Genomic DNA, 12,027 nt, shown 5'->3' on the forward strand with positions numbered 1-12,027 from the left:
CTTCCTCTCCCTCCTTCTCTGCTCATGCATGCACACACTCTCTCTTAAAATATTTAAATGTTTTTTAAAAAGGCAAGAAAATTTGATTCTTCCAAAAGAAACACAATATGTAATCAGAGTCGAAACTAGGTCACTGATGTGAAATAATTATGATTCCGAAGATCCCAGAGATAGACCGCTCAGGAATCACAAGGGCCACACAAGTACACCATTTCCTGTTCTGTGCCCCAACATGTCCATAGGGAGACCGTCCATTACACATATTTTTAAATGTTTGGGGTCTTCCATAAACCTTGCTGAATCAGTGGACACAGAAGAATGCATTTACTTAACTGAACAGCGCCGAGGCGCTACCAGCTCCCGGGTTATGCAACACACAGTAGAGTAGGTTGTCTGTGGTTTATCCCTTAGATTTCACACTATGTTAAGGAGTGATGGGAAGGCATTTTCAATATTCCACTACACAAAATTGTTTCACTTTTACTTATTTCATAAATTATACATGGGCAGCACATTGTAAAATGCCACATGTGCCTTACAGTCGCTTGGAAAGACTTTTCGAGTAATTTTGGAGGCTCCATTTCTATACTTGATCTGACAGATTTGCAGCAACATGCAGGATTTGGCACAAGACGGCCTTCAGGGAGGAACGTACCGAGATGCTTTCTTCTCGCCGGTACTGCTTCCAGTTCCTCCCACCGTCACTGAACATGAGGACGTAGCCGGTCACCCAGTCCGAGCTCCCATATCCTCCCTGGGTGGCCACAGCTGTGACCTCCATTCTCTCTCCAAGGTCGATCTGCAGCCACTGGTATTTATCGGACACAAGTGGAGACCAGCCACCAGCCCCTTTTTGTGGAAACAGAAACAGGGAAAAAATGGTAAGGGAAAGAAATCTTTGAGATCTATATTATCCCGTAAGAAGGGGATCGTAAGTAAAAGTTACAAAAACCATAGTTTCAAATTCTGGAACATATAACTGCTCTTAATCACACACACACACACACACACACACACACACACACACACACACAAAACTACGGGTTAAGCAAATAGAAGAATCCTACATAAATCACTTGGGTTTTTGGCTCAAAACCCCTCATGCGCTGGTGGTTCCCACTAAGTGAAAGTGCTTAACGTGACAGGTGTATTGCTGAACCTACTGTATCAGCGCTCAGATCTGTGTCTTTACTGGCCTTGATGTATGACCTACCCTTGGCTGGACCTAAAGGAAAATGCTCAGACCATGGTAGAACTTGAAGAACTTAATTCTGGAATCCCAAGGCGAGGAAGTGTAGTATTAAATACTGGGATAAGGAAAGGGCAAGGGCACAACCTTACACTCAAGATGCTCACAGAATCATGCAAGAAACAGACGTTTCAAAGAACGATTCGAAATGCTACGTGGCAGGGGTGGAGGGAAAGGTTGCTCTGTGCAGGGAGAGAGCCCTGAAAGGCAGCAGGGAGGTAAAGGGAGAGCCCAGAGTGAGTGACAGGCAAGGACCGTCTCTGGTTTTGAGACAACAGGTGCAGAGCAGAAATCACTGGCTTGGTTTTGTCCTGTGCTGATGAGAAACAGAAAATCAGAGGCACCCGAAGGCGTGGTGCTGCCCTATTTGGGGCTTCCAGTTGAACAGAAACATGAGTTTGGAATTTGGATTTAGAGGTCATGTGGAGTTTTCTTGATTTTAAATGAATGTGCGAAATAAAATTGGGAAGCAGGTTTGAAACGCCTTCTGGAATTCATATTTTGCTACTTATCCATGTCTAGAAAACACGTGTGATGCAAACCATCCCTAATATGACAAAAGTGGTTTTCTTTTCATTTCCCCCACTGCCCCGACGCCTAGCTTGAGGTCCTCGTAATAAGGTCTAATGCATGAGACAACACTTACTATCTTCTCATCAGGACCTCCGACTGACGTCCACACTCAGTTTCGGTAGAGCCACCAGGACCAGGTGTGTGTCCGGAGGGGTGTGACGTGGTCACACGACAGCTCGGAGGGGAACGGAAGGGGGGCTCTAGCATCAGGGTATGTGGGGGCGTCGCTAGGAGGTGAGCGCGTCCACCCCTTCACCGCGTCTTCCACCAGCAGCACTCGGTGTACGGCCTTCAGCAAAATCTATAGCTTCCACCTTCTTTAGGACCCAGATGCTTTGTAAGACTTGCCCGTTTTCCTGCAGTGAATCATCTTGCAAATATCCCACATTTTCCTCTCGATGTACCACAAGCGCAATGTCTTTCGCTTGGACTCAGAATCCTAAATATGCTGCGATTTCAGTTGTTCTGTAATGCACTTCTTAACTCTTTATTCTGAAATATTCTCCCATGGACAGTAAGGCTGCAAACGTGGTACAGAGGACTCCCGTCCGCTTTTTACCCAGGTTGCCCTCAAGTTAACATCTTACATGACCATGGGTCTTTTATCAAAACTAAGGTATTTACAGGGGCGCCTGAGGGGCTCAGTCAGTTAAGAGACTGACTCTTGATTTCAGCTCAGGTCATGATCTCATGGTTCACGGGATCTAGCCCCATGTCGGGCTCTGTGCTGACAGTGTGGAGCCTGCTTGGGATTCTCTCTCTGTCCCTTCCCAACTCGTGCTTGCTGCCTTCAAAATAAACAAATAGACATTAAAACTAAGATATCTACACGGGTACAGCAGCAATGACATGAACTTTATTTTGGTTTCCCCAGTTTCCCCCCTAACTCCCTGTGTCTGCACCAGCATCCTATTTAGCCACCGTGTCTCCTTCATGTCCTCCAACCTGGGACAGTTCCTCAGTCTTCCCTTGTCTCTGATGACAAGACTGGCTGTCACCCAGCACTCCTGTGGTTCTACTGCTAGGTGCGAGGGTCCCACTAATCGTTGAGAAATGGAAGTCCTTCCTGATTCTACAGATATTTTAAGTTTATTTATTCATTTTGTGTGTGTGCGTGTGTGTGTGTGTGTGTGTGTGTGTGTGTGTGAGAGAGAGAGAGAGAGAGAGCAGAGGAAGGGCAGAGAGAGAGAGGGAGAGAGAGAATCCCAATCTCTGTGCTAAGAGTGTGGAGCCTGACTTGGGGCTCCAACCCATGAGATCACGACCTGGGCCGAAAATAAGAGTCTGATGCTTAACCGACTGAGCCACCCCGGCGCCCCTCCTTCTGGATTCTGGCTGAGAGTGAGCTCACAGTCCTGGGAACTTACTCTGCCCTTGTGTGTGGTTGTATGATGGTCACAGAACTAAAGTGAAATCCTAGGGGTCGGCATTTAGCTGATCATTTTACCTTGGAGACTCCACACTGGGAATTCTCAATGAATCAGTTCAAACCTCCGAGAAACCGCTTACTGTCCTGCCTGCCAGCTCCAGCGGGTTGGGAGTGAAGTTCTAAAGAAGGTACTAACGATACCAGTTTTGCAGTTCGTAATCTTCCTGTGTCATTTTTAGTCTCTCTTGAAGCCAGGAAATGTCATGCGCGTGGTACTGCCCATGTAGAAGCGCACAAGGGAGCAAACATATCAGAAGTTTCCAGAATGTTGCCCTCCAGCCTGTCCCACATGCCAAGCAGCCTTCAACACCTACCGTTACCTACAGGAGACAGAGCCTGAGCACTGCAGGTGCTCCTGGTATGTACATTAGGCTCTCTGATTAACTACATCCTGGGCAGCTCACTTCACAGCGGACAGGGTCCCGGGTCACCCCCAGGTCACCCCGGGTGACGGCGTGGGCTGCCGTGCACTCCCTCCCGCGGGCACCGTGCACTGTCTTTCCATGGCCACCTGCCTCTCCCCCGCCTCAGCCCCTTACTGAATAAAGTGTCCCAATTCATACCACGGAACACATATCCAGAGGCCCCGACTTGCACACAGCAAGGGTCCAATGCCTGGATTGCAAAATAGCCTTCTAGCCCCTCGGGCACATGTGGGGAGGGGGGTGTCGGGGCTGTAAGGAGGACCCGGCCAGAAGAGGTGCTGTGCACCCAGTACTCTTCCTCCCTTACACTACAGTGCGCTGGGAGACAGGCATGGTCACCACGGGGTGTAACTTTCAGGTGAATGAGGGGCCACAGGCCGAGAGGGAAGAGCAGCAGAGTGACCCCCGGGGAGAAGGGCCGGCACTCAGACACCCCCTGATCTCCCCATTCAGAGATCCTGGAGCTTGACACGCTGAAGCCGGGGTCACAGCCCTGCAGATGTTGCCTGCCTATGTGGGCTCCGATCCCCTTCCAGGCCCCCTCGCCCAGTGCTTCCTGCATGCTGCCAGCAGCCTGAGCAGGGGTGGGGACGGGGAGAGGCAGGAGGTGGTGGGTGGCAAGTGGGGAGGGACATTTCCCAAAAAGCGCATCCCTAAGGGGAAAGTCACAGGCACCAAGCATGTTGCTCTTTCTGCGTAAAATAAACAAAATCCTACAGAGACTCTGTGTTTCCTTTTGCTGGGCTCACAAATATTCCTGACAGAGTTTTAAAGGAATGTTTCGGAGCTTCTGGGTGGCTCAGTCAGTTGAGTGTCCAACTTTGGCTCAGGTCATGATCTCACAGTTCGTGGGTTCGAGCTCCACGTTGGGCTCTGTGATGACAGCTCAGAGCCTGGAGCCTATTTCAGATTCTGTGTCTCCCTCTCTCTCTCTCAGAAATAAATAAAAACATTAAAAATAATAATAAAAAAAGAACGTTTACACTCGAGAAGCACTCAGATCTGAGTCAACCTGAGGCTTTTCAGTTCTTATTTGTTTGGAGCTCTGCATTGATAAGACTGGAGGAGGGGTCTGCTGACCTCCCCCCTGGAAGTAGAACCAGAATTGCCCAGCAAGCCCGTCACCACTGAACACGTCATCCGTCCCTCATTTACGACCAAATACAATGTGGCACTGAGCTCCCGCAGGTCCCGCAAACTCTCCATGTTGACAAGCGGTGCCAAGTGTGCATGTGTCCTAATTCCATGAAAGCATCACTCCAGAGGTCCCCAGAGTTATCCAGAACAGACAGGAGAGCAGTCGATCGTCGAGGCCAGTGGGAACAGCGGGCCCTCACTCTGCTGCGTCCACGCCGCCAGGAAGGGCAGGGGTGCAGGCACCGTGCACCACCCCCACCCCTCCCCAGGAATTTCCACTGCTTTTCTCAAGGCACTTCTCCTTTTTTAAGAATTAAATATGGTGCAGGATCATGTCAGCAGATGCAAGGATGAGATGCTCAGAAATAAAACCAAGAAGACTAAATTATCCGCCCGTTTGCTGCGGCTCAGTCAGCCAAATGCCTCTGGAAAAGAATTCCATTGAGGCTAAAACTTACATTTTCTTTAAGGATGTCGTACGGCTTAATTCATAACAATCTGTAAGCGCACTGTAAGCCTCAGATGAAGAGTCACGTAGAGATTACCTGTTCTGCCAAATAGGGTGCTCTAGTGAATGCGAGAAGGATGAGGCCCAAGCAAGCTCGGAGCCATGTAAATGTGCTGGCAGGCAGCACCTAGGGCTGGGGGCAAAGGAAGGCACTCGAACATGTCAGAGCAAAGCCTGCTCCACTGAATCTCCTTAGACGAAACGTGGCAACAAAGAGAGCCGAGCAGCAAGAATCGTGAGAATAGTGGGCCCCTGAATCACCACCACCCAGGCCACCCCTAGCCCGGGCAGGTGTCTGCAGAGCCACGGAGCCGCTGGCCACGGGGCCCACCGAGAGGCCCACCAGCCGCTGTCTCGGGCTCTGATCTTCCTGTCTCACAATAGACATGTGCAGTTCAGGACTCCCGGGTGCTTTGATTTTAACATGGCATCTAGGGACCATTAGGGATCCCGGGTCCCTCATGAAAGACTGCTAATGGGACCTTACCACACTGGCGGAAAGGAAGGTCATTTAGCAGGTGCACTTTCACCAGGGGCCTGGCACGGGGGGAAAAAAAAGGAAACCCATAGAAGGGGCAATACAGCTGAATGTGGGTGGATGGGAGACCCTGGAGGCGCGTATGAGGGGATCAGACAAAATACGCCTCTGTAGGAATGACGCGTATTCAAAAGTTCAGTGGACGAAGACATCATGGTGTATGTCAAAGGTACATACTGTTGGGGCGCCTGGGCGGCTCAGTCAATTATGCGTCCGACTCTTGATTTCAGCTCAGGTCATGATCTCGCCATTTGTGGGTTCAAGGCCCACATTGGGCTCTGTGCTGACAGTGCAGAGCCTGCTTGGGATTCTCCCTCTCTCTCTCTCTGCCCCTCCCCTGTTCACACTCTTGCGCTCTCTCTCTTTCTCTCAAAATAAATAAACTTTAAAAAAAAAAAAGGTACATACTGTTAAATAAATAACTTTCACGAACCTCTCTGTGTATTGTGAGTGATATAAAAAGTGAATTAGTTTGAAAAGAGCCCAGACTAGACTTTCTGGACAACTATTTTAGAATGCGGTAAGCCCTGAGGAAGGCTGCCACACACTAGGTGCGAAGTTGCGTACTCTCGGAAAAAGGAAAACTCTCATGGCGAAATTCTGGCCACCGTGAGGCACTTACTGTGCCGATTATAAACACTAGAAATAACTCTGAAAAGTTAAGTTGCTCTGTTTTTCACTCTTTTCGTCCAGCAAATCCTGGTGGCCAGTGACCATTATACCGCTGAGCCCTAGAGAAGCCAGGAGGGCAAAGAACAGCTCGGAAAGCAGGAAACCCCATGTGTGTGCAGTTGGTGTGGGGCAGGAAGAGAAGGTGGGAACTGGGGGGCCTTGGAAAGAGAGGGGGTGGAGGACAAGTGAAAGTAGGGGGCCAGACACCTTGCTCAGGACTGAAGCCCCAGGGGCCAAGAAAAGAGAGAGGAATAAGCAAAAAGCAGAGGACAGGCTTTGGCGTGGCTTCCCCTGGAATTCTGGCAGATGCGCTGGCAGGGGCCATGCCGTCGCTACACCTTTGCCAAACATCGCCTGCTTCCTCCCTTCTGGGCAGGGGGGAAGCTGCAGTCCAGGCCCCTTGCAGAGGGATGAGGCTACGTGGCCGGCTCTGGCCAACAAGCCATGAGTCAAAGTGACAGGTCACTTCTGGGCCTACGTTGCCAGAGAAAACCATGCGATGTTTTTCCCCTCAGCATGGTGACCCAGAATTCCCCACTGGCCATCAAAAGGGGACACAGAAGTTAAAATGAGAGTCTGACTCGATCCAAACAGAAGGTCAACTTAGCAAGAGCACATTAAACCTGTGATGGAGGGCTCAGGCCGGAAGCCAGGAGAGACTCACCGTCAGATTTCAGGGAGACAGGAAGTGACACGGGATGTATATTCTCAAGGGACAGATGACCCAGGGAGTGTGGCCTTGCCAAGAAAGCACCATGGGCTTCGGAGAGGATGCCAGCTAACCCGCAGGGTTAAGAGCCAACAACCTACCCTCACAGACAACAGCGTGAGGCCCTCCCACCATCCAGCCCCAGGCAGGCAAGACCCAAACTCAGTCTCGAAGACGGCACGAAAAGCACCCACAAATCCGAGCATCTCCAGGGGACACTCACCCACCCATTAGAGGCTACTGAATCTGGAAGAGAGGGAGGACGGCCTTCCCCCAGGGTAATTCCACAGTTTGGGCTGCGTGGCAGAGAAACTGACCAACTCCACCTCCCTGAGGGTCGCTGGGCAACACAGGAAAATGTTGGGTTTGTTCTGGTTTGTCTCATCAAGTACCATCGATTCCATGGTAGGAACCTGGAGACTCTGGAGCTCGCGGAGGGCAGTGGGAGGATCAGAGCAGCTCTGCGTGCGGTCCGTGGGACAAGTCTACACTAGGGTCTGCGCACACCCTGCTGCGTGGGCTTCTCTTCCCACAGGCCGCCGTCTTGCATTTTAGACAAGCTGTGATTTAATAAAGCTGCACGGCCACCGAGACAGTGCTCTGTGCCTCAGTACCTGGGCATAATTTACATCGATGCTGTTATGTTTGGCCTGCCCACTGCACTCAGTATCCACAGCGCATCTGCAACGTTATTTTGGAAAGGAGAGGAGAAGAGAGGAGGGGAGGGGAGGAGAGAAGGAAGGGAGGGGAAAGAAAGATAAAAGGATGGGAAGGGAAGGGAATGGAATTATGGTTTAAAAAGAGAATGTGTATGGGGCACCTGGGTGGCTCAGTTACTTAAGTGTCTGACTTGCACTCAGGTCATGATCTCATGGTTCATGAGTTCAAGCCCACATTGGGCTCTGTGCTGACAGCTCAGAACCTGGAGCCTACTTTGAATTTTGTGTCTCCCTCTCTCTCTGCCCCTCCCCTGTTCATTCTCTGTCTCTCCCTCTTGCTCTGCCCCTCCCCTACTCACACTCTGCCTTTCTCTTAAATAAATAAATACATAAGAATTAAAAAAAAAAGAGGATGTGTATTAGCCCTAGTAGGTCTAAAAACCTTTAAGGAGAACAGAGAAACAGAAATCAGAATCTGATGTCCAGAGGCAAAACTTTCCCAGTTCTTTTGTGTCCCCTTATAAAAATCTGGTGTGCGAGGTGCCTGGGAGGCTCCGTCGGTTAAGCGACCGACTTCGGCTCAGTTCCTGATCTCACGGTTCATAGATTTGCGCCACGTCGGGCTCTGTGCTGACAGCGAGCTCAGAGCCTGGAGCCTGTTTCAGATTCTGTATCTCCCTCTCTCTCTGACCCTCCCCTGCTCACGCTGTCTCTCTCTCTCTCAGAAATAAATAAAACATTAAAAATTTTTTTAAAAATCTGGTGTGCAAGACCCTCCACTGCAATTTGAATTGCTCAGTCTATCATCTGGGGATCCTGGCCAGGTCCCCTCAGCCTCCTGGCCTGAAAATAAAATAGGAATATACAGGAACTGCAATTTAATGAAAAAAATAGGACAGAAAAGTTGACTATATGAGATTTGCATCAAACCTTTCTGATGTAATATTCTGATGCATGTCAGGACTTGGCACTTTTTTACTTTATTTACTCTTTCAATTTTTAAAAACCTTTTCTTTGTTAAAAATCAAGGGCTTCTGCATCATGTTTAGAATACTGCAGAGTTCAAGTAATCTGAGGCCCCATGTTATAAGAAAGCGTATCTAAGCATTTTTCCTAATGTAATCATTTCTCTTTATCTCGCTAAAGCCTCCAGTACAAACTTGTACTTGTCACTGAACTCCACTGCTGAGAAATAAATAGTATAGCACTGAGAATAGGCTCTGAAATGCTCAGCCCTGAACTGTATTGGCATCTTTAGACAAAATCTTTCCTGGCTCTGCCCGCAGGTAACACAGGCTGGGTTTTATGTGCTCAGTGTTTCAATATGGGAAGGATGGAAAACACAAAAAGAAAAGAAAACACCTGATCAGTTCAGTTTGTCCCTATTTACCTTCTGTGTGCAATAAGCAATGTAGTATTCTGAAATGCCATTTTTGATCAAGTTTTTAAAAAAATGTTTAATGTTTATTTATTTTTGAAAGTGAGAGAGACAGAGTGCAAACTGGGGAGGGGCACAGAGAGAGAGGGTGACGCAGAATTTGAAGCAGCTCTAGGCTCTGAGCTGTCAGCACAGAGCCCCACGCGGGGCTCGAACTCACAAACAGCAAGATCATGACCTGAGCCGAAGCTGGACGCTTAACTGACTGAGCTACCCAGGTTCCCCCAAGTTTATTTATTTTTTAATGGTTATTTATTTTAAGAGAGAGAGAGAAAGTGAGAAAAAGTGAGAGAGGGACAGAGAGATGGGGAGGGAGAGAGAGAGATTCCTTGGCAGGTCCTGTGCCGTCAGCATGAAGCCTGACACGGGGCTTGATCTCACAAAGTGTGAGATCATGACCTGAGCTGAAATCAAGAGAAGGGCGCTTAACTGACTGAGCCACCCAGGTGCCCCAATAAAGGTAAGTTTCAAGCAATCTCACTGCATTATCACCAATGTGGTAACTCGCTGCATGAAAGCCCATGATTTTCAGCATCTGGGTGAAGAACAGAGCAGTCTGTCTGTCTCAAAGTGATTGGTCATGCAAGCATCTGGGGCGAGCAAACAGGGAGGGCAATATGGGTGTATGTTTCTTCCTAGTCAATTTCTAATAGCTTCTGGCAAGACCACACATCTCACCATCATGCCTGCGCTTACAGATCGCATGACTGACAAGAACATGGCGTCCAGAGCTGGAAAACAACCTCTTCGGTACTACTGAGCCAGCCTGATGAAGGGTCAACCAGAGCAACAATAATTGGAAAAACACAGAAGGCTATTTTACAAGCAAAATGCAGGATACGAGTCCAACACAGCTTACTAGAACATAGTTGGGTGGGGGGGTTGTTTTTGTTAATTAACCTTTGTCTGGATAAACCTGGAGTACAGAGACAGATATGAAGTCAAGCATGTTCGTATTGACACTGCAAACTTGATTTTGCATAAAAATATTAGATAACTTGTAATTTTAGGAAATATTCAATTTAGTATTGATGGAAACAAAATCTGCCAATATGAATGATCAAACCCAATTTTCAAGGACTTGACATTTTTATCTAATGGCATCAATTTTCTGAAGCAGGTACATGAATAAATGTAGGTGTCTAATATTTACTTCTTAAAATCTACAAGTTTTGAAAAATTACACATTCAGGCATTTAGGGATGCTAACTTTTCAGCAACTGATGTCCCTTTGGATAAAATAGTAGTGTGCATTGCATCAGTGTGGGCGTTTTGTGCAACGGATTATTGGGAACCCAACTCCAGAATGTCAAAATGGGAACTTTAGAGTAACCCGAAAAGAGACTTCAAAAATAAATTCCAGGAGCGGGGCGCCTGGGTGGCTTAGTCGGTTAAGCGTCCGACTTTCGCTTAGGTCATGATCTCGCGGTTCGTGGATTCAAGCCCTGCGTCGGGCTCTGTGCTGACAGCCAGCTCAGAGCCTGGAGCCTGTTTTGGAGTCTGTGACTCCCTCTCTCTCTGACCCTCCCCTGCTCAGGCTGTCTCTCTCTCTCTCGCCTAGAAATAAATAAAACATTTAGAAAATAAAAATAAAAATAAATAAATTCCAGGAGCACTTAGTCTTGTGTTGAGAGATGATACTAACTCAGTATTATCTCAAGAGTGACAGGCACTTCCATTAGGGAACTCACAAAAAATGCTGAAAAACATGTGGTTACATAGGAGTCAGGACTCAGGGCTTTCTGAACCCCTTGAACCTTCCTATATATATATTACAATCTAAAATTACATACTGACTGTTCTCACCACCTTATGCAGTGATCAGCTATATATAAAATTCCTGGCAGAAGCCATGATGTTTCAGATATTTCTAATTTTTCATAATAACTCGTAAAAGCTCAATGACTTCTATGCAAAGTAAGAAACTAAGAAGGTAAGAAAGACCACCTTCTTTACAACCTCCAAGTACCGTACCATAGACCAAGGAGACTTTAATCATATAATCAGGTGGTCTAACAAGATCTGCAGCAGCAGAGCATGTACCAAATTTTCAAAAGAGCAAAAACTACTATATATGAAGAATCATCATCGTTATAATCATCCACATTTCATACAATTCACATTTTGCATCATAATACCCAAAACTGAAGTGAACTAAGATGTTCTCCGGCATTTACAGAGGGGAAGGAAATGCCAGTAAAGAATCAGGGATGCTGGCTTTTAACAGAAAATATACGTAGATAATCCTTCAGAAGGAATATCGATAAACTGTGCGTCTCAATCTCGTTTTAGGAATGGGTATGAAATCAGATGGTGAAATGAAGCAATATTTAGTGAAATGTGCATTGTATACGATCAGAGTAGCAACGACCTCGTCAGTTGATTGCCACTCTCTTAAAAAAATTAATTTAAATTTGCGAAGAGTGGCCTGAATATAATAAATAAGCTTTATGCTTACCATTTTATAAAGGCTGCTTATCATATGCTAAGTTATTAATTTTTTAATTAAATGTAGTAGAAATAAATTCATCTTAAACATCAGGAATTTCCCTTCTAATGTTTATAAACTTGGCAGGGCCACCATACTGACAGCACAGAAGCCTGAATCATAAAGATATTCTGTCCGCGCAAATCAGAAATACAATATACAGACCCGTTGGGATCCTTTAAACTAATTAAATATGTGCTTA

At 47.3% G+C, this 12,027-nt stretch overlaps 1 protein-coding gene across 1 annotated transcript in view; it reads right to left on the reverse strand.

Annotated features, from left to right (window-relative positions):
• The window catches only part of LOC120223060 (contactin-associated protein-like 3), a 188,481-nt gene that overhangs the window by 142,269 nt on the left and 34,185 nt on the right, over positions 1-12,027 (reverse strand). The window contains exon 3 of the mRNA XM_039221109.1: positions 656-849. Within this exon, the coding sequence (XP_039077040.1) occupies positions 656-781 (126 nt within the window). The 5' untranslated portion in view covers positions 782-849. The remainder of the gene's footprint in view (positions 1-655; positions 850-12,027) is intronic.

The sequence above is a fragment of the Hyaena hyaena genome, unplaced genomic scaffold, assembly GCF_003009895.1.
Source record: "Hyaena hyaena isolate Hyena2069 unplaced genomic scaffold, ASM300989v1 scaffold_943, whole genome shotgun sequence".
Taxonomy (NCBI): domain Eukaryota; kingdom Metazoa; phylum Chordata; class Mammalia; order Carnivora; family Hyaenidae; genus Hyaena; species Hyaena hyaena.